We start from the raw sequence: 23538 nt of genomic DNA on the forward strand, positions 1-23538 counted from the left end.
TAATAATATGGTAGAACGTTAGACTGATAGGATTATACTGAGTTCCTATGAGGACAGTCAGTGACATGACTATGTACCCTGTACAGTGCTCCTCCTCGGGTGCCCCTGTGTGATAGGGATAGGCAGTGAGGAGCAGCAGGAGGGGTTGCGGGGTGTGGGGACGGCTGGAGGGGTGTGCAGAGCTGGGGGGTCTCGGGATCAGACAGGACGGTGTCGCTAAGCGGCCACCTCTCAGCCCCGCCCCTCTCCGGTCGTCCGTGTGCGCTCTGCCTCCGCCGGGGTCCCGCTCTCTCCTCAGCCCGGACAGGTGTGGCTCGGCAGCCCGCCGCTCACCCGCAGCCATTTTGAATGCTCCAGACAAAGAGCCCGGCGCCCCCTCTCCTTCTCCGGGCCGCCCCTGGCTCTCCCGCCCGCCAGCCCGACCCCGAGCAGCCCCGCTCCCGCCTTCGCCTGCTTCCCCTCCTGGAGCTCCTCTCCACAGCCTCCCGCACCACCAAATCCCGCTCGCAGCCATTTGCCGCGCCTTATATAGCTCGCCGCTGGCCAATGGCAGCTCACGGCGTGCGTGACGTAGCCGCCCGGCCGCGCATGCGCAGAGCGCCGCTGCCCTCTTGAGTTTGAGCGGCGGAGTAAAGATGGCGGCGGGCTCGGATCTGCTGGATGATGTCTTCTTCAACACGGACGTGGACGAGAAAGTGGTCAGCGATCTGGTGGGCTCCCTGGAGTCTCAGCTGGCAGCCGCAGCCCACCTCCACCATCACCACCAGCAGCAGCCGCCTACACAGCCCGGCCCCCCCGAAGCCCGCAGCCAGGCCCTTGCCAACCATGTTACTAGCCCTGCTACCGGAGGCCAGCCCGAGGCCAAGCTAGTACTCCAACAGGATCTTCCCAAGACGGGTGAGCCGGAGCAGCGGGTGACCGGGAAGGAGGGGCTGTGCCAGGGGTAGGGGGCCAGCTCAGGGTGCCAGGCGCAGACCAGGGGTGCCAGGCTCCCCTCAGAAGAGTATGAGGAGCACCTCTGCCTGCTGGCTCAGCTATTACTGCAGGGTTAGAGTACCTGAGGGGCCTGGGCTGTCCTGACACCTCTGCCACTGATGTGGGAGGGTCTCTGATACCTCCGGGGGGGCAGGCTCACCTCAGGGGGGTATGAGGGGCTCCTCTGCCTGCTGGCACTGCTATTACTGCAGGAGGAGAGGAGTCTGTGCTGTCCTGACATCTCTGCCACTGGTTTGGGGGGTCTCTGACATCTCCAGGGGGGTCAGACTCAGCTGATGGGTGTATGAGGGGCTCACCAGCCTGCTGGCTCTGTTATACCTGCAGAGGGAGAGTATTTGAGGGACCTGGGCAGTTCTGACACCTGGCACTGGTGTAGGGGGTATCTGACACCTCCAAGGGGGTCATGCTCAGCCCAGGGGTGCCAGGCTCACCTCAGGGGGTATAAGGAACTCCCCTGCCAGCTGGCTCTGCTTCTGCCACTGCTTTGGGGGTGTCTGACACCTCTAGGGGGGTCAGGCTCACCTAAGGGGTCTATGAGGGGCTCCCCGCCTTCTGGCTCTGCTATTCCTGCAGGGGGAGAGTATCTGAGTGACTCGGGCTTCCCTGACACCTCTGCCACTGGTGTAGGGGGTCTTTGACACCTCCAGGGGTGCTAGGCTCAGCTCAGGTGGGTTAGGCTTAGTTCAAGGGGGTATTAGGGAATCCTCTACTTGCTGGTTCTGCCATTCCTGCAGGGAGAGAGAGGATCCAAAGGACTTGGTCCAGTGTGACACTTCTCACACTGGTGATAGAGGACTTGACACTTCAAGGAGGTGGTCAGGGTTGCCTCAGGGGGACTTGGTGGGCTCTCCTGCCTGCTGAATCTGCCGTTCATGCAAAGGGAGAGGATATGAAAAACCTTAGCTGTCATGACACTTCTTGCACTGGTGTGGGGGTCCCCAACACTTAATGGGGGGGGGGGGGTATGATAGCATTCTAGCTACACATTTCTGTGCAGGAGATGTTCACGCTTGGAGGACAGTACATTTGCTGCTTCTGCTCCCTTGGGGTTGCTGAGGGCATTTCTGGGGTGATGCTGTCCTCTGATGTGGTTGTATGCTCTTCTGACACATCTGGGACTGTTGTGAGCTCGTTGCTCATTCCAGGGGGGCTAGTGTTGCTCCAACTTCTGGGTTGTGGATATAAGACACTTCCGGGGGGTAGCAGATTTTATGCGTCTTCTACCCCACTGAGAGGTTGGATACACAACAGGGTTGATGAAGGGGTCATTCCAGATATTCTGATCTGGTCATACTTCTTAGGCCTTATCCTTCAGCAATCAGCTGGGATATTAGTGCAGTAGTTCTTTTGACACATCTTGGACTGATGCTCAGGGCCAGTGATAGTATTCTATCTGCAAGGGTTCTGGTTGTAAAGCCTGGTACACACCATGCAATTTCCCATCAGATAGATGGATCGAATAGATAATTTCCGACATGTTCAAAAATCCAGGGCTGGGGAGTTGGGGCAATTTTGGGCACTTGGAGTTGGAGTCGGAGTCGTTGATTTCATAAACTGAGGAGTCGGGAGTCGGATGATTTTTGTACAAAATCCACAGCCCTGTTAAGTATTAGACTAAGGAGTCGAGGAGTCGGAGTCTGAGCCGTTTTGGGTACCTGGAGTTGAAGTCGGAGTCGTGGTTTCATAAACTGAGGAGTTGGAGTCGGGAGATTTTTCTACCGACTCCACAGCCCTGATCAGGAAATTGATCGGAAATTCGATTGGATCTGTCGCAAATTATCTTATCGACCCACCTATCTGATGGGAAATTGCATTGTGTGTTCCAGACTTAAGACCATCATGTCAGGATTGTAACAGGCTATATACTTGTGTGGATAACAGGGATATGCCATGTTCTGGCAAGTCATGTCTTTAAAGTTTGTTGTAAGATCAGCTCTGTTGAGGGTTGTGACAAAGCTGGCACTGGCTTGAGGGATTGCTGGGGTCGAGCTCTTGGTGGCCAGGGTCACCCAGGGACTTATGATGAGGTTCCAGCTGCAGAGTTCTGGCTTTTAGACCCTGATTTCAGGAGACCACTGATTATATCCTCCTCTTTCCCCACTCAGCGTTGTCATGAGTCTGGTGTGACCTGTCAGGGGTGCCAATTTAGTTATATGCTCTGCAAATTGTTACTTTAAAGAGTCAACTAGTTGTTTGAGTTTGTTCGATGATGTTCTGGCTATTCTGGGACTGGTATGAAGGGTTTCTGGCAACTGTAAGGGGCCAAGCTAAGTCCAATGGTGATGACGGGCTCCAGCTAAGAGTTTCTGGATAAAACTTACTTTTAACTGGAGAGTAGTAGGCTATGTTTGTGGCATCCTACTGAGGGAGGATAGGGATATGTCAGGGGCTTGGTGCTGATTGCAAGCCCTGTAGCTGACATTAATAGGTTTAGCATTTTGGTCTGTATGGTGTCCTGAGAAATCTGGGACTGGTGTGGTGAGTCCTTGACAGCCCCAGGTGGTTCAGATTTCTGGGGTTTACACTGAATCAATTGCTGTTAGATATAACGCATCGGACAGCTAATGAAAAGGAAAGCTCCATGTATCCCTGTGGGTCATTTACATCCAAACATTATAACATAGATGTACACTAACCTGTAGGAAAACGTGGAAATTTCCCTGTTATCAGTTTGTTGCGTCAAAGCTGACAGTAACTGATTCAGTGTAAACCAAGCCTTGGAGTGAACCCGAGGTGAGTGTTATGGAGGCTGCCATATTTGCTGCATGCTTGTTCAGGGACTATGGCTAAAAGTATTAGAGGTAGAAGATCAGCAGGACAGCCAGGCAACTTTATTATTATTATTATTATTATTATTATTATTTGATATTGCTTAAAAGGAAACAAATATGGCAGCCTACATATAAGTGCTAGTTCACACGGGCGTCTGCCCGGCTTTCTGTGGTGTCGCGTTTGGTGACGTTGCGGCGGCTATGCGTTTGGGCTTTCAGCAGCCTTCACGTAGCTTTCGGATGCAGTCGGCGGTTTTCTTCCCCTAGTCTAGGGGAACAATACCCATGGTGGTTAACTGCCCCAGGACGCTACATGTAGCATCCAGGGTCGCCTTGAATGCCAGGGAAAATCGGGACCCGAATGCCGCGTTCGCGTAAAAGCCAGGTACAAAAGCTCCCTTTTGTACAAAAAGCCTGGTACAAAAGGCTCCCTCACTTGAATGGGAGCCTTTAACGCCAAGTCCCGAACGCTGGCGGTAAACGCTCTGCAGACGCCCGTCTGAACCAGCTCTAACTCTCACCTCAGATTCACTTTAAGGCGGGTTCATGCAGGTGGTACTCGGCCTTTCGTTGTCGTGATCTGAGCTTTTAGGAGCACTGAACCATGTGAACACAGCCAATGTTGCACTCTGCACGTAGCATCTACAGTGTTCTCCCCATGCTCTTTTAGCCGGCTGCTCTACCCAGCTAATTTTGGTGAGCACCCGACTGTCATCAGCTCTCCTCCTCCTATGCTGTAAGCAGAGCTGCCCCGACCCTGCATTACCCCATTGCTCCCCACCGGTTACTTTTTCATGCCACCCGGCTGGAGAAAAATTCTGGGGAGAACACTGCGTCTATGATAAGACGATGGGCTCTTCCATGACATTTTTGCAAACGCCTTCGTTTTAAAAAACGCTTTCATCTATTTGTGTTTACTGCCTGTATGAACTAGCCTCTGTGAGGGGTAGTTGATCAGGCTCCTGCAGTAGGTTTCTGGTTGTAAGACTCTTACATTTGAAGGGTAGTAGATAACATGCTTTCTAGCTATGGCTTTGAGGGTAGTAACATCATGAAAGTTACTTGGGAGTTATGGTTTGTTGGGTGTTGAGTGATTTTACGGGGTGTTCTGAGATGTTTACAGATGGTGTGGCGGCTTCCCTGTCACCTCTGGCCAGGCTCAGCCCAGGGGGGTGATGATGGTGGTATTGGCTTCTGATTGTAACATGAAGAGTAGTGAAATGTATACTGTGGCTATGCCATTCACAAAGGTTTTTGGTCTGTTTGTAGGCCTTCACGTCACATCAGTGAAGAGTCATCTGGGAGTTTTGGACCCTTTGCTGGTGCGGAGTTGTTTATATGAAGACTCCTGAGACATCTGGGGCAGGGGTGGTGGTTCTCTGGCTCCAGAGCAGGTTTTTGGTTTTAAGACCCTCACACTGGGAGGGTAGTAGTTTGCATGCTCCTGTTATGCCACTGACAGGGTGCCCAGATCAGACCAGTGGTGACAAGTACCTGATAAGGCCTTTGATCTGGCTGGCCACATCTTCAAGGAGTTATCTCTGAGACTTGGCCTCCTGCATTGAGTGGGTTATGTACATTGTCCTGGGACATCAGGAACTGGTGTGGCATTTTTCATGATATTTCAGCCTGGGAAGTTATGATGGTGCTCCAGCTGCAGGTTTCTGGTTGTAAGGCAATTACATCGGGAGGGTAGCAAATAATATGATCCTGACATTCCTTGATTTCAGATCATGCCAGTGGTGACAGGGCCTCTGATCTTGGGGTTAGCCCAGCCAGTTACATCACTGAAGAGTTGGTTGGCAGTTTTGAGAGTTGAATTATCCTAGTGTCCTGAAGTATTTGGGGAAGATTAGGGGTGTTATGGTCAATGTGGTGTTGTTTGAGTGTTTCCTGCAGTCATATGAATGAAAGGATTTCTCCTGGAAGATAGCATCTGGCATATTCCTGACATATCACTGGGTTTGCTAAGCTCCATACACATGCCTGACTGCTGTTGCCCAAAACAAATGATAGGCCAGTGTCCCAACGTCGAAAAAAGAGAAGACTATTGTTCATATAGACCAATCCCTTTAATTTCGGAGGATAATCAGTGTTATTTGTACGCACCGAACTACAACAAATGATCACGCCATTCAAAGTACTCACGTGTTGTGAATCTTGCACTGCCTCAGTTTTGCGTTTCTGATAAATAAAGATCAGCAGATCAACGTTGTGCTGTCGTTTTAGTTCAGATGTGTCCTGATGTCCTTAGCTCGTCGTTAACCATCTGGGATATCTCGTTTTATAGCGATGTGATCAAGCATACAGTGGTGTGAAAAATATTTGAAGCAGTAGAGTGTTGTACCGTGTCAGCCATCAGTAAAAGCAAGGAGTTTTGAACCAGGATGATACCATTCATTGGCAGTGTGTTCTTACATCTTGTCAGTATACAGGAACAAAGTCTAAAGAAGGCTTATTAGCTGAAAGCTTACTTTTGTTTTTGTTTTGTTTTTTACCTCTTAGGTTAGCCAATAAATGGTATCATCCTGATTCACAACTTCTTGCAAATAATATTAGTTTGCAGGGAGTTGACTACTTTAGGAACTGCTTAGGTCTGGTTTATCTGTCAGGTGCAAAGGCATCCGGGCTGTTTTTTGTAGGTTTCCCAGCCTTAAAGGGAATATGGACACTGCCAAATTTATTTCCTTTTAAACAATGCAGATTGCCTGGCAGACCTGCGGATCCTCTGCCTCTAATACCTTTAGCCATAGACCCTGAACAAGCATGCAGATCAGGTGTTTCTGAAGAGAATCTGATAAGAGAAGCTGCATGATTGTTTCAGGTGTGTGATGCAGAAACTACTGGCCAGAAAAATCAGCAGGAAAGCCAGGCAACTGTTATTGTTTAAAAGGAAATAAATATGGCAGCCTGCATATACCTCTCACTCCAGGTTCCCTGATAAGCATCCCTTCAACAAATCCTCACACGTAACCAATGACTACCTTTGCAGAGCGCAATAAAGAGATGCTGATCAGTGAGAACTCGCAACGTACAGATTTCTGCGATCTTTCAGCTGACCTCCTGAAAGTGGCGTGACAATGGACTGATCGCAGCCAGCTATTTCACCTTGCGCTTTACTCTGAGCATTGCCGTTATTCATAACGCTGTTTCTGTATTGGATGATGGAGTTTTAAACGTTTGGGACATGTAGTAGTTAATGTCTCCCACCATTGCAAAATGAATATGGGATTCGGGATCCAGACAGTCCAATCCAGAAGCCAGCAGGAATTTGTTTATAGCAGCCAGCTCTATTGGCTATTATAGAATGCCCCAAAACTTAGAACCCAGCTATCAATTTTAAAATGAACCAGAGGTGAGAGATATATTTGGAGGCTGCCATATTTATTTTCTTTTAGACCATACCAGTTGCCTGGCTGTCCTGCTGATCTTTGGCTGCAGTAGTGTCTAAATCACTATTTAAGCAAGCATGCAGCTAATCCACCTGATATGCATGCTTGTTCAGGGTCAATCTGCAGAGGATCAGCAGGACAGCCAGGCAATCTGCATTGTTTAAAAGTAAATAAATATGCCAGCCTCCATATGTCTATCATGCTGCACACAGGCAACCTAAGTTTGAAATTACATGAATGCCATTCTCAATATTTGATACATATACTCCAGGAATGATTTATAAAATTAGTGTGAGGAGAATTGGCATGAAATGCGAGCAGAAGTTAAGCAGTTGCTTAGATTCACAAATCAGAATCCTTGGTTTGGGCTTGTACTGCTTGTGATAAATCTGCACCGTCAGGCTTATTGATATTGTATGCATTTGGCATAGATGTGAAAACAGTGTCTTACATGATTCACTATATTGCTCTCTCCTAGGAGCGCCCGTACCTGGAGTCCAAGGAGGCGTTATTAACAATACTCGGCCCCAGACGGCGGGGCAGCCGGATGGCGTTCAGTCTGCTGGATCTGAAGCGACCGGACCACTCAGCCAGGCCAAAGCTGGAGTCCTTGGCAACATTGTAACTGCTCTGCCCAACCACAGCTCGGGCAATGGAAAGCCTGCCACCCTGCAGGCCATGAACGGGAATAACGTTGTTATAAATTCTCACGGACCTGGGGGCCACGGAGCTCCGTTTCAGGGGAACAGTAACCCGACGCCAGGTGTTAATATCATCAATGGCCCTGCCCCCGTCACCAAGGGTGGTGTCAACGCGGGTGCCAACACGGTGATCCAGACTTCTTACCTTGCAACCACCAACGTGTCGGCCTCCGTCATCTCCTCCTCATCTGCATCGACAGCAGGGGCAGCTGGACAGCCCGTGGGCATGGCAGGTGTACCCACTACTGTAGCACTGGTGAGGCCTCTGCTGCATCAGGGAGTGTCAGCCACCCAGAATGGAAGCAATACTGTGATAAACTCCCCTTTGCCAACCCCTGGCGGGGTTCCCCTACAAATGAACAGCCAGCCCAGTCAGGCGCCAAGCCAGGTGATCAAGTCCGAATCCCCCAAAACTATCATTCAGACTCCTCAGCAGAGTCAGCCCACCCCTGGGAATATGGTTATCGGGCAGACTATGCAAGTGGGGCATCCAGTCCCTGGAGGGGCAGCTCCGGGTCCTGGGACCCCTACCGGAATGGGCAAACCTATAGTCAGCACTGTGCCTCCAAGCTTGCCAAGGACTCCTACAGCACCAGTTGGCAGCATCAGGGCAACCATAACACCTCCTATGTTGGCACCGCGGGTGCCGCAGCCTCCAAACCCACCAAACATCCAAAACTTCCAGCTCCCTCCAGGTAAGAGAAAGCAGCATGTGTGGGTTAAGATGAGCTTCCTGTGTGTGTGTGTGTGTGTGTGTGTGTGTGTGTGTGTGTGTGTGTGTGTGTGTGTGTGTGTGTGTGTGTGTGTACGTACCTCCCTCTCATAGTAGTGTTTATACTACATGTGACACCTAGCCTGTAACCAATCCTTGTCAGCCTGGTATAAAACCTCTCGCCGCTGTGTGCGAGTGTCACTCTTTGCAGAGCAGCCTCAGCTTTTCTCTTGTATTGTGTAATCTCTTCATCCTGTGCAAATACCGGTGGTGTAAAGTGCCCCTGTACAGGTTAAATAGCGTGTCCTGGGTCTCCCCGTCCCTACATGCCCCTCTCTCTTTGCCTAGAAGTGTGTTTTGTACGCTGCAGGATCCAGTAGCAGCACAATGTGTATTTCTCTTACATTTCGGGGTTTGATGCTTCTTAGTAACTCGTCTGGTTAACCCTTTAGACCTCTCACTTGTAGATCTAAGTCAGGGAAGTGCTCAGTCCTAAAAAGATCAGCAGCAGCTGCCACCAACAAGACTTCTTGTCTAGATATGAAACCGTTGCCTTATGAGTTGGCTTTTTTTGGTTGCATTTTTTTGTTTAGACGGATTTAGACATTCTCGTGGAAAATGTGTATAGTCGTTATATCTGCTGGTTTATTAGCCCTCATTCTTACTCTGTATCAGTTATGGGAAGTCTGTATATTTCCAATTGTAAAAGGAAAGTTCCTAGAATGCCCTAAAGACTACAGTATAAAAGGTCATCCAGGAAGCTGCTGTGTCTGCTTATATCACTTTATGCGGTTGCTCTGATGTTTCTGACTTGTGTTCAGTCTTCATGTGTGAGAATAATGGACTGTTATGACAACCCGTCAGCTGATGTCGCTAGAGGTTCAAGACTTGTTTACACTATATGCGTTGTGCTGTCCTGCATTATTATGTACAGGATCTTCTAAAAAAATTTGCATATTGTGATAAAGTTCATTATTTTCTGTAATGTACTGATAAATATTAGACTTTCATATATATTAGATTCAAATACACACAATTGAAGTAGTCCATGCCTTTTATTGTTTTAATATTGATGATTTTAGCATACAGCTCATGAAAACCCAAATTTCCTATCTCAAAAAATTAGCATATTTCATCCGACCAATAAAAAACAAAAACTCAACCTTCAAATAATTATGTTCAGTTATGCACAATACTTGGTCGGGAATCCTTTTGCAGAAATGACTGCTTCAATGCGGCGTGGCATGGTGGCAATAAGCCTGTGGCATTGCTCAGGTGTTATGGAGGCCCAGAATGCTTCGATAGCGGCCTTAAGCTCATCCAGAGTGTTAGGTCTTGTGTCTCTCAACTTTCTCTTCACAATATCCCACAGATTCTCTATGGGGTTCAAGTCAGGAGAGTTGGCAGGCCAATTGAGCACAGTAATACCATGGTCAGTAAACCATTTACCAGTGGTTTTGGCACTATGAGCAGGTGCCAGGTCGTGCTAAAAATTAAATCTTCATCTCCATAAAGCTTTTCAGCAGATGGAAGTATGAACCCACTTTTGAACCAGAAACAGCAGCAGAAGCGCCTGACCTGGGCTACAGAGAAGCAGCACTGGACTGTTGCTCAGTGGTCCAAAGTACTTTTTTCAGATGAAAGCAACTTTTGCATGTCATTTGGAAATCAAGGTGCCAGAGTCTGGAGGGAGACTGGGGAGAGGGAAATGCCAAAATGCCTGAAGTCCCTTGTCAAGTACCCACAGTCAGTGATGGGCTGGGGTGCCATGTCAGCTGCTGGTGTTGGTCCACTGTGTTTTATCAAGGGAAGGGTCAATGCAGCTACCTATCAGGAGATTTTGGAGCACTTCATGCTTCCATCTGCTGAAAAGCTTTATGGAGATGAAGATTTCATTTTTCAGCACGACCTGGCACCTGCTCACAGTGCCAAAACCACTGGTAAATGGTTTACTGACCATGGTATTACTGTGCTCAATTGGCCTGCCAACTCTCCTGACCTGAACCCCATATAGAATCTGTGGGATATTGTGAAGAGAAAGTTGAGAGATGCAAGACCCAACACTCTGGATGAGCTTAAAGGGGTTCTGTGGGGGTTTCTGAAGAGAAAAACTGCCACTTACCTTGGGCTTCTATGAGCCCCATGCAGCGGTAATGTCCCACGACGTCCTGCTCCCATCCGCCGTTCCCCGCAGCCGGCACCGGGCTATTATTCGTCTGACATACAGACGAATAATGCGCGTTGCCGTGCCTCCGCTCGCGTCATCTGAGGCTTACTGCGCAGGCGCAGTACAACGGAGCCTTGTACTGCGCTTGCGCAGTAAGCTTCCGATGACGCAGGCGGAAGCGAGCGGGTGCGCGGCCACTCTAGCGCAGCCGCAGTTGGATCCCATGCCGCTTAGACCGGGGCCGGCGGCGGAGACCGGCAGATGGGAGGAGGACGGCGTGGGACATTACCGCTGCACGGGGCTGATAGAAGCCCAAGGTAAGTGTCCGTTTTTCTCTTCCACAACCCCCCACAGAACTCCTTTAAGGCCGTATCGAAGCATCCTGGGCCTCCATAACACCTGAGCAGTGCCACAGGCTGATTGCCTCCATGCCACGCCGCATTGAAGCAGTCATTTCTGCAAAAGGATTCCCGACCAAGTATTGAGTGCATAACTGAACATAATTATTTGAAGGTTGACTTTTTTTGTTTTTTATTGGTCGGATGAAATATGCTAATTTTTTGAGATCGGAAATTTGGGTTTTCATGAGCTGTATGCCAAAATCATCAATATTACAACAATAAAAGGCTTGAACTACTTCAGTTGTGTGTATTTGGATTTAAAATATATGAAAGTCTAATGTTTATCAGTACATTACAGAAAATAATGAACTTTATCACAATATGCTAATTTTTTGAGAAGATCCTGTATTTATATTGTACTGACCTCCTCTGCAGCACTTTACAGAGTACATAGTTATGCCACTGACTGTCCTCAGAGAAGCTCACAATCTAATCCTACCATTGTCGTAGTCTAATGTCCTACCATATTATTATAATGTATTTATATAGCACTGACCTCTTCTGCAGCACTTTACAAAGTACATAGTCATGTCACTGACCGTCCTCAGAGTAACTCACAAGCTAATCCCTGCCAACCATAGGTTAAAGTCCTACTGTATTTATTATTATGTATTTATACAGAAAAGTTTTTAATTAGGCTACCATTTATTGGCTAACTTGGATTTAAATAAAAATTAGCTTTCTGGACCTTTTACACTTAATCAGTTGTTCTCAGTTATAACTGAAAGAAAAGATTTTCAAAGTGATGTCCATGTTAACCTATGGCATCATTCCCGCTATGCGCGTTTTAACGCGTCTTTTTCACAATGCACTTCTTTGGATAAAGCGCACACTAACGCATACCAACTCATTAAGTGTAAAAGGGCCCTTAGGCTTGTTTTTATGTACCTCTAAGTTAACCAATAAATGGTATCCTCTTGATTCAAAACTTCTTGCTTGTACTGATGGTTACCACAGTACAACACGCTACTGTATTTATATAGCGCTGACATCTTCTGCAGCACTTTTCAGAGTACATAGTCATGTCACTGACTGTCATCAGATGAGCTCAAATGCTAATCCTACCATAGTCCTAGTCTAATGTCCTACCATATTATCATTATGTATTTAAATAGCACTAACATCTTCTGCTGCACATTACAGAGTACATAGTCATGTCATTGACTGTCCTCGGAGGCGCTTACAATCCAAGCTCAACCGTAGTCCTATTCTAATATTCTACCGTTAAGGAGGGAGTAAAAAGTGAACACAGACAAATTACTAGTTGGGTTGTTACTATACATACATATGTTTATCTCATCTAGTCACATGTCCTCTCAGGTGTGCTTGAACTGTAAAAACACAAGTGTTTGCCACAGAGTCCCGCTATAATTCAAACGTGGGAAAATAGGTACTTTTAAGCTCTGAGTCACAGAACGGCTACCTCTGGACTCCAGTGTGAACTTTCTCACTGACATATTGGAGGATTTCATGCCTGCACGTCAACACCTGTAGCATAATACAGAGAACATTTAGTTTGCGCTTTTCTCCTAGCAGACTTATAGCACCAGAGCTGCGGCCACTAGGAGACGTGTATAGGCCACCCTGCAATGTTAGGGAGTCTTGCCCAAGGTCTCCTCACTGAATAGGTACAGGTTTACTAAACAGAAAAAGCCAAGATTCCAACCCAGGTCTCCTGTCACAGAGGCCTTAAAGAGAACCAGAGACAATCTAAAGAAAAGATTATATACATACCTCGGGCTTTCTCTAGCCCTATACGCACAGATCGCTCCCACGCTGCCATCCACTGCTGCCCGCAAGTACAAGAGCCGGCTCCCCGCTCTTCCGTCAGTCGGAGCCAGTCTAGCGTAGAAGTGCGCTCTTTGCGTATCTCTCCAGCAGCCGCGAGGGCGCACTTCGGCGTAGCTGGCTCCGATGACGTCGGTGACGGGAGCCGATTCTCGTAGTTGCGGACAGCGGTGGGTGGTGGTGTGGGAGCGATCTGTGAGTATGGGACTGGAGGAAGCCCCAGGTATGTATAAAATCTTTTCTTTAGGATTGTGTCTGGTTCCCTTTAACCAGTACATTATCCAGACAGTCATTATCAAGCATGCACACACTTGATAAAAGGCGTTGGAAATGTCCAAACGACAGATTTCTCCGTTTCGGATGACAAGTCATTGAAAAAATGTAGCTAAACTATGAGCAACCGATATCTGTTTTTTTTTGTTTTTTTTTTTCCTTTCTTCCCTTGATCCAACTAACGGATCACATTAGAGGACTATTGGGCAGATATCGTGCAGTTGGCCAGTGTGTACAAGCCATTCAATCTACATTGTTCTAGAGAATGCGTGCATGTCGTGTGCAATGTCGCTTTTGCTTGTGAGCGCTGTTTCTTAACATAATAATAATAATAATAATATTTAGTATTTATATAGCGCTGACATCTTCCGCAGCGCTGTACAGAGTATATATTGTCTTTTCCCTTAACTGTCCCTCAGGGGAGCTCACAATCTAATCCCTACCATAGTCATATGTATGTATTGTGTAGTGAATGTATTTAGGTGGAAGCCAATTAACTTATCTGTATGTTTTTGGGGGTGTGGGAGGAAACAGTAATACCCAGAGGAAACCCATGTAGAAATGGGTAGAACATCCAAACTCCATGCAGATAGTGCCAAGGCTGGGATTTGAACCGGGGACTAAACACTGCAATTCGAGAGTGCTACACTATGCCAATCGTTTGGAATACTGTCGTGTGGACAATGTCGTGTAACGGCTTGGTTTTTCGATTTGCCGGGTTATGGTATTTGAGCGAGGTTGCTTGTTTGTGTGTTCTGACTTTTATCTAGCGTGTATACAGGCCTCAAGATATTGCCTTTTGTGCTTTGGGCATTTTAAGGTATTTGCAAGCATTCTTATAATGCTTCAATTTGGTGTTCTGGACCTTATCACTGCATGGAAAAAATCGTCTGGGTGTTTGCTTAGTGTGGTTTTTTTTTGTTTTTTTTTACCAACTTCCATGTTAGCAAGTGTTTAGTGCTGGTCCACACAGATGTTGGTTCAGCTGTCCATCAGTGGGCATGGGGTCCCGTAACCGTGCAGGTGCTGCCCACTCAGATATTACTACAGTATATAGGACAATAGCCATTGCCCCCTGTATGCTTTTACTCACCTCTAAATGCTGGCTGACGGACAGTGACTACACCCCTCCATCAGCTGTTCTTCTGAGCAGGTCCTTGAATTTGTCATATGAATAGCTGTCATGAGACCCATTTAACTGCTTTAGGCCAGGTTCACACTCTGTGTGCAACACAGTTTTTGCGGGGCCCTTTTTTTTTTCCCCTAGTGATTGATTTGCTGTTCTCGTTTGCAAAAATAAGGGTTCACCATTGCTCCTGAGATGCTGCAAGTCTGCAATTTTATACAAATCGCAAACACTGCTGTCAGAATGTCCATCTCTACATGGGGTCCCTGAGACCCACGGTAAGTATTGTTTGAGGTCTTATCAGGACTAACTTACTACTGGGGAGGGCTGATGATGATTTGCATACCAGTGGGGGGACCCCATGGTAACCTAGACAAAAGGGGAGACCGCAAGAGCCACTAATGCTTCATAGTAAGTTGATGTTCACCAGGAATTCAAGCTAAGGAATGATAGTCACAAGATATGGTTGTGTAAGGTCCCCCTTCAGGTGGGAGGCTGAACTGCATGCTTGTTGAGCAGTTGTGTGCCGTCCGCCAGCGCAATCCAGGTGCAATTTCAAAGCCGCTGAAGTACAACGGTAGTAACACCACGCTTGTCAAGCGCTGACACATGGTGGTGTTATAGGGTGGCAGAGGAACGCGGCATGTTGTCACCTGACTGGTGACCACCTGTGCAGCGTTGGTACCGATTGCTAACAAGCGTCCAGCCAGTGCAGGAGAGCAGCTGACAGGCGGTGACTTCACTGGCTGTCAGTTGCCCTGTGAAAAGGGCCTTAAGCCTCATCTACACGCGTAGATGAGGCCCCGATCCGGCGGCTCAATTAGCACCTAAGTTTTTGACAGTAATGACTTGTGAGCTCAGAAATACATTCTGTCTCTAGAACTGTTCGACTTAAAGCTTTGAACATCTGTGAAACATAATGTAAACTTTCATACACACAGGTTTTTTTTTTTTTTTTTTTTTTTTTTTAAGAGGAACTCCAGTGAAAATTTAAAGTGCTCCATTTTTCACTAATCCTCTATAATAAAACCCCTTTGTCTCTGCGTCCCATGTCCGTGTGTGTGTCCCTGCGTGCTACTGCGCATGTGCCGCAGGGACAGCCGTTGGACGGGAGCAGGTCAGGCAGGGAGCTGTGCGGCGGACACGCGTGCATGCGCGGTGATTGTGCGCTGGTGGCGGCGGTCCCAGGAGGGTGAGAGGGGAGGGGATTTAAACACAGACCTAGAGCCTGTTTTTAAACGGGCTTAGGTCTACTAGTTATGTATAGATTTAGCAAGTGTTTGCCCATTGTAAAATCTTTCCTCTCCCTGATTTACATTCTGCCTTTTACTGCTGGCAGGTGATGTCAGTGGAAGGAGATGCTGCTTGCTTTTTTGGTAGTTGGACCCAACTGTAAACAGCTGTTATTTCCCACAGTGCAATGAGATTCACAAACAGTAAACTGACATCTCACTCTGGGAGGGGTTTTACCACAATATCAGCCATACAGAGCCCTCTGATGATCAGTTTGAGAAAAAGAATAGATTTCTCATGGGAAAAGGGGTGTCCGCTACTTATTGGGATGAAGTTCAATTCATGGTCACGGTTTCTCTTTAAGTTAAGGCTTTAACCACTTGTCGACCGCGCGCTTATACCGTGCGTCGGCAAAGTGGCAGCTGCAGGACCAGCGACGCAGTACTGCGTCGCCAGCTGCAGGCTGATTAATCAGGAAGCAGCCGCTCGCGCGAGCTTCCTGTCAATTCACGGCGGGGGGCTCCGTGAATAGCCTGCGGGCCGCCGATGGCGGCTCGCAGGCTAAATGTAAACACAAGCGGAAATAATCCGCTTTGTTTACATTGTACGGCGCTGCTGCGCAGCAGCGCCGTAAGGCAGATCGGCGATCCCCGGCCAATCAGCGGCCGGGGATCGCCGCCATGTGACAGGGGACGTCCTGTCACTGGCTGCACAGGACGGAAAGCGTCCTGTGCAGCCCGGATCACCGGGGGGGGGGGGGAGGTAGGAGAGGGAGAGGGAGAATGTCGCCGCGGAGGGGGGCTTTGAGGTGCCCCCCCCCCGCAACATGCCTGCACGCAGGAGCGATCAGACCCCCCACTGCACATCATCCCCATAGGGGGGAAAAAAGGGGGGCAATCTGATCGCTCTGCGTGCACCCTGATCTGTAATGGGGGCTGCAGAGCCCACCCAGCACAGATCACAACAAACAGCGCTGGTCCTTAAGGGGGGGGTAAAGGGTGGGTCCTCAAGTGGTTAAGGTGGCCATACACTGGTCAATTTGCCATTAGATCGCCCAACAGATAGATCCCTCTCGGATCGAAACTTATCAGAGAGGGATCATATGGCTGCCTTTACTGCAAACAGATTGTGAATCGATTTCAGCATGAAATCGATTCACCATCTATGAAGCTGCCGCAGCTCCCCCCTTCCCGCATACATTACCTGATCCGGCCGGCGAGAGTCCCCCGGTCTCCGCTGTCTTCTTCTTTGCGCTCGACTCCATGGCTCCAGCTTCACTTCACGTCCGGGGAATTTTAAACAGTAGAGGGTGCTCTGTTTAAACTTCCTGTCGGAACGGGAAGAAGTGAAGCCTGCCGGAACCCAGCGGTGAAGGAGCAGCGGGGACACGCGCCGGCGGAGCAGGTAATGTATTGCTGCTAGCGTCAGGCATTCGAAAGCCGCTATCGACACACTCCCGACCCGCCGGTGATTGAGCGAAATCTTCCGCACGGACGGATCGACGGGAACAATCGATTTTGGACGGAAATCGATCGTTCGCTCAGCATTTGCGCAACGATTTCACAGCAGCTTCGATCACAGTGATCGAATCTGCTGTATATCGGTGGAAAAATCGTTAGGTGTATGGGCCCCTTTAGACTTCCTTAAAGTAAAGTGAAAACTGTGCTTTTCTCTGATTATTTCCTGCGGTAACTCATTGTATGCTAAAAACACTGTTAAAGCCTGGAACACACTTTTGGTTATCACCCAAAATTGTTCAGGTGACGGTTATGGGAAGGGACATAAAAACTTGCTTTTTTTTTTTGGCTCTCAACCAAAGAGCGTGTTTTTCCCTATGGGGGCCGATGTCAAGCAGGGTGGGATGTGTAATAACAATTGGATATGATTTTAATATCTGATCGCAGAACATCAGGGGACACTTGAACTTGCTTGCAACTTGCTTTAGGGACAACTAAAGTAACAGAGACATGGAGGCTGTAATATTTATTTCCTTTTAAACAATGCAGATTGCCTGGCTGTTCTGCTGAGCCTCTGCCTCTAATACTTTTAGCCATAGACTCTGAACAAACATGTAGATCAGAAGTTTGACTTATGACTGCATTTGCCACAAGCTTGTTTCAGGTTTTTTGTTCACACTACTGATGCTGTAAAGATCAGCATGATGCCGGGCAACTAGTATTGTTTAACAGGAAATAAATATTACAGCCTCCATATGCCTCTTAGGTCAGTTGTCCTTTAAGCAATACCAGTTGCCTGCAGGTTTAAGGGTTTATTTCTAAAAGTATTAGGGCCCGTTTGCACTAGAGGGAATCTGCATGCGTTTTCTGCATGCAGATTCACATAACCAATGTAAATCAATGGGCCTGTTTCCACTTGTCATCAATTCTGTGCGGTGCGCTGTGCAGAAAAAATCTGCACAGCAGAGCCATCAGAATTCGCACACCGCAAGGCTAGTGTGCGATTCGCCTGTAATGTATTTAATAGGAAATTCGCCTATGTTTTCGCTATGCGAATTTTCCATGCAAATTCGTGTAAGTTTTCCCCTAAAATCAATGTAAAAGCACACAGGCACTGACATGGTTAAATTTGCATACTTAAAACAGGTGCGAATGTTAACGCATGCAAATTTTGTTTTACGCAATGGAATCGCACCGCACTAGTGGAAACGGGACCTTAGAGACAGAAGATCAGCAAGACAGCCGTATGGCAGCCTCCATATACAGTGGTTTGCAAAAGTATTTGGCTCCCTTGAAGTTTTCCACATTTTGACATTTTACTGCCACAAACATGAATCAATTTTATTGGAATTCCACGTGAAAGACCAATACAAAGTGGTGTACATGTGAGAAGTGGAACGAAAATCATACACGAGTCCAAACATTTAAAAAAAAAAAAAAAAAAACTGCAAAATGGAGTGTGCGTAATTATTCAGCCCCCTGAGTCAATACTTTGTAGAACCACCTTTTGCTGCAATTACAGCTGCGAGTCTTTTAGGGTATGTCTCTACCAGCTTTGCACATCTAGCGATCTGAAATCCTTGCCCATTCTTCTTTGCAAAACAGCTCCAGCTCAGTCAGATTAGATGGACAACGTTTGTGAACAGAAGTTTTCAGATCTTGCCACAGATTCTCGATTGGATTTAGATCTGGACTTTGACTGGGCCATTCTAACACATGGATATGTGTTGTTTTAAACCATTCCATTGTTGCCCTGGCTTTATGTTTAGGCTCGTTGTCCTGTTGGAAGGTGAACCTCCGCCCCAGTCTCAAGTCTTTTGCAGACTGCAAGAGGTTTTCTTCCAAGATTGCCCTGTATTTGGCTCCACCCATCTACCCATCAACTCTGACCAGCTTCCCTGTCCCTGCTGAAGAGAAGCACCCCCAGAGCATGATTCTGCCACTATATTTGACAGTGGGGATGGTGTGTTCAGAGTGATGTGCAGTGTTAGTTTTTCGCCTCACATAGCGTTTTTGCATTTTGGCCAAAAAGTTCAATTTTGGTCTCATCTGAAGAGAGCACCTTCTTACACATGTTTTCTGTGTCCCCCACATGGCTTGTGGCAAACTGCAAACGGGACTTCTTATGCTTTCTGTTAACAATGGCTTTCTTCTTGCCACTCTTCCATAAAGGCCAACTTTGTGCAGTCCGCGACTAATGGTTGTCCTCTGGACAGATTCCCCCACCTGAGCTGTAGATCTCTGCAGCTCGTCCAGAGTCGCAATGGGCCTCTTGACCGCATTTCTGATCAGTGCTCCCAATTTCTGATGGTGTTGCTCCCAATATTCTCTAAAGGCTCATACACACATCAGACTATAGTCTTTGGAAAATGAAAGATCACAGACCAATCTTACCACCCTTCATGTAGTATGAGAGCCATACTCTACACAGTCTTTTCTATGGAGCTGAACTCCTCATCAGAAAAAAATCTTTGCAAGATGCTGGACACACAGATGCTGTACAGACACAAAAGATCAGTATCTGCAAAAGATCTGTTCCTGCCAAACATCCATTCCTGCAAATTGCAATGATAGTCTATGAGATCTGCAGATCATCATACACACATGATTTAACTGACATTCATCTGCAGATCAAGCAATCATCCGCAGATCTGAAAATCCATCCTGGTGGATCTGATCTGTAGATGAATGTCAGTTAAATCATGTGTGTATGATGATCTGCAGATCTCATAGACCATCATTGCAATTTGCAGGAATGGATTTTTGGCAGGAACAGATCTTTTGCAGATACTGATCTTTTGTGTCTGTACAGCATCTGTGTGTGCAGCATCTTGCAAAGATTTTTTTCTGATGGGGAGTTCAGCTCCATAGAAAAGACTGTGTAGAGTATGGCTCTCATACTACATGAAGGGTGGTAAGATTGGTCTGTGATCTTTCATTTTCCAAAGACTATAGTCTGATGTGTGTATGGGGCCTTAGACAACCTCTGGGGCCGTCAGAGCAGCTTTATTTGTACTTTCACTAGATTACACAAAGGTGCACTCTATCTAGTCATTAGCACTCATCAGGCAATGTCTATGGGCAACTGACTGCACTCAGACCAAAGGGGGCTGAATAATTACGCACACCCCACTTTGCAGTTATTAATTTGTAATAAATGTTTGGAATCATGTATGATTTTCATTCCAGTTCTCATGAGTACACCACTTTGTCTTGGTCTTTCACGTGGAATTCCAATAAAATTGATTCATTTTTGTGGCAGTAATATGACAAAATGTGGGAAAACGGCAAAGGGGCCGAATACTTTTGCAAACCACTGTAAATCTCATTTCAGGTGTCCTTTTAAATATAGTTTTTCAGAAATGGGTTAATTAGTGTGCTTTAATACCAATGTATGGAAATAAACATAAAGCAGAGATGGCCAATGGGATGGTAATATCCTCCGGTAACCAGATCGGAGAGAGTTGGCCGCCATAATCCGCAGGGGGATTACCGAGCAATTTCAGTATGACATTTTTCTGGAATTGTCCTTGCGATGCCCCCTATTTGAACCCGGCTGCTCAAGATTTTCCAGAATTAAATTGGTTGAATGATCATGCTGTTGGTGGCAATGATTTTCATTAGATTAGATAATTCATTAATCTGACGGTAAATCGGCCACCAAGTCTACAGATGTATGGCCACCTTTCATCTTCTGTCTCTCATTAACTTGTTCAAAGTGGACGGTATTAAATGATTAGCTTTTTAAAGGGCCACGGTCTTGGAAAATTGTAAAATGCTTAAACATAAAATGTACATTTCTCCCAGCGTAAAATGCACTAGAAATAACTTATTTCCTATGTTGCTGTCACTTACAGTAGGCAGTAAGAAGCTGAGAAATCTATCAGGTCTTGGACTAATCCATATCCTCATATAGGATTCATGGCATTACCTCTTATTCTTTACAAAAGCACTTTCTGGAAAGGATCTATACTGTACCAACATAACAGCCAGCTAACTTACACATTTGCACAGTTTATTGGCAGTTGGACTCCGCTACTATTGTTCAGTAAGTGCTTTTGTAAATAAATAATTGAGATTCCCCCATAAGGAGATGGACTTGACAGATCTCAGATTTTCACTACCTACTGTAAGTGTACAGTAGGAAAACAGGAAAAAAGTAATTTATAGATCATTTTAGGCCTGGACCCCACTACAAATTGCAAAACGCTAGCGCAATAACTAGCGGTTTTAGCATTTTGTAAGCTATTTCACGAGCATTTTCCGGTGATTTTGATATCCATTTTAAAAAGTGTAAGCTTTTTGCCAGCGATTGTGAATCGATTTGCGATAAGTTATTTTAAAGGCAGCCATACGCTGGTCGATTATGCTACCAGATCGACCAGTAGATAGATCCCTCTGTGATCGAATCTGATCAAAGAGGGATCTATTGGCTGCCTACATTGCAAACAGATTTTGAATTGATTTCACTATGAAATCGATTCACAATCTGTGGAGCTGCCGCTGCTGCCCCCAGCATAAATTACCTGATCCGGCCGCCGCGAGTCCCCCGGTCTCCGCTGTCTCTTCTCCGCTCTGGGCTCCAGCTTCACTTTACTTCCTGTCGGGGGAAGTTTAAACAGTAGAGGGCGCTATACTGTTTAAACTTTCCCCGACAGGAAGTAAGTGAAGCTAGCCGGAGCCCAGCGTGGAGAAGGGTCCGCGGGGACACGCGCTGGCGGAACAGCTATTGTATTGCGGCTAGCTCTCACTAGAAGGTAGCGTCTACACAACTAAAAAACGTCCATGCAATGGTTGTGAAGCAATGCAGAAGGTACAGTTCAGTATGGTGGGTATGGGTCTCAGAGCATGTCGATATTTGATAATCTTGTCAATAAAGGATCACCACCACCACACCGCAAGGTTCCGGACTCACCAGATGCTAGGCCAAGTTGCGCATTGGCACACTTAGGGCCGTCCCTCACCGCCTCTGGGTAGTCCACTTGCTCACAAATCAGTAGCCTTGAGCTTGCCACCATGCATAGCAATAGAGTTCCTCAAAGGCACGGAAGTGAGAGAGTGACCAAACCTTGGCAGGCGTGGGCAGACGGAACGGCGTCCTGACCGGGCAGAGGTGCCCGTAGCGCGCACGGACACAACTCTTAGCACGGCAGGGGATACATGACGACAGCCGGGGCCCAGCATAACGGGGGAGAGCCCGTCCTAAAAACTCTCTGCTACTATTTTTCGTCTTCAGATTGTAAGTGCAACTGATTTTTATACTTTTAATAAACTGTACGGTTTTACACTATTTGGAGTCTTTTCCTTTGAGGAACTCTATGGCTATGCATGGTGGCAAGCTCAAGGCTACTGACTTGTGAGCAAGTGGACTGAACTGTACCTTCTGCATTGCTTCACAACCATTGCATGGACGTTTTTTAGTTGTGCAGACGCTACCTTCTAGTGAGAGATTGTTTTGTATATAGAAGGAGCTGCTCCAACAATCATTTTAGCTTTTAGGGTGCTATTTATGCATATGAACTCAATTTAGGGGCTTTGGTGTAGCGCTATCTCTAAAAATATTCAATCATGTATTGCTGCTAGCATTGGTCGTCGGACATTCGAACGCCGCTATCGACGCACTCCCGACCCGCCGGCGATCGAGCGAAATTTTCCACGCGGACAGATAGACGGGATCGATCGTTTTCGGGCAGAAGTCGGCCAAACGGTCATTGTTTGCGCATCGATTTCACAGCAGATTCGATCACAGTGATCTATAAGCAGACTGCTGATTCAGTTCCCACTATGAGTGTCTGCAGGATGTCTCCTGGTTGTTCTCCACTCTTCATGGGACAGAGAGGTCTGATTGACAGAAAGCCGAACAGCTTGTCTGTACAGTAATAGGGGAAAAGTAGCATCACCTAAAGTGATCAGAAAAGCTAAAATTGGGCAACATTTATCTGGTGTCTGTATGCAGCTGATGTGCTGACAGCGGCTGTTCCCTGTATGTAGCAGACACTGGTGGCTGTCAGGCGTTACAGATTCCCTGCTGTCTCCACTGCACAACTCTCTGACACCACAGATTCATTTGTTGATCTGTCTGTTGTGTGGCGCTCTGCATTTTTGCGATTGGCCCCAGTGTGCGCCAAGCCTTAAAGGGAGTCTGAAGTGAAAATAAACTTATGTGATAATGGTTTGTATGTATAGTACAGCTAAGAAATAGAACATTAGCACAGATTTGAGTCTCGTATTGTTTCCAGTACAGGAAGAGTTAAGAAACTACAGTTATCTATGCAAAAGAGCTTCTCTGAGCTCTCTGACTAATTTAGTCAGAGAGCAGTGCTATTTTCTGAAACGCTTATCTCAACCTTTCTTGTTTAAAGTTTTTTTTCTGCCAGGAAGATCAAAGGGTCATTACTTCTGCTCTGTTTCATCATTTAAAATACAGAGTGTAATTGTAAACAGCTATATAACTGAAAATAAAACTGAGACTTTTTTTCTTTGCAACTAATGTTCTATTAATTATCAGTACTACGCATACG

The 23538-nt window shown here is 46.9% G+C and overlaps 1 protein-coding gene across 1 annotated transcript in view; it reads left to right on the forward strand.

The window, feature by feature from the left end:
• Window positions 1–227: 227 nt before the first annotated feature.
• TAF4 (TATA-box binding protein associated factor 4) overlaps window positions 228–23538 on the forward strand; it is a 108975-nt gene continuing 85664 nt past the window's right edge. Inside the window, exons 1-2 of the mRNA XM_068262066.1 lie at window positions 228–897; window positions 7638–8555. Coding sequence (XP_068118167.1) covers window positions 636–897; window positions 7638–8555 — 1180 coding nt within the window. The 5' untranslated portion in view covers window positions 228–635. The remainder of the gene's footprint in view (window positions 898–7637; window positions 8556–23538) is intronic.

Source organism: Hyperolius riggenbachi, chromosome 12, assembly GCF_040937935.1.
Source record: "Hyperolius riggenbachi isolate aHypRig1 chromosome 12, aHypRig1.pri, whole genome shotgun sequence".
In the NCBI taxonomy this organism is placed as follows: domain Eukaryota; kingdom Metazoa; phylum Chordata; class Amphibia; order Anura; family Hyperoliidae; genus Hyperolius; species Hyperolius riggenbachi.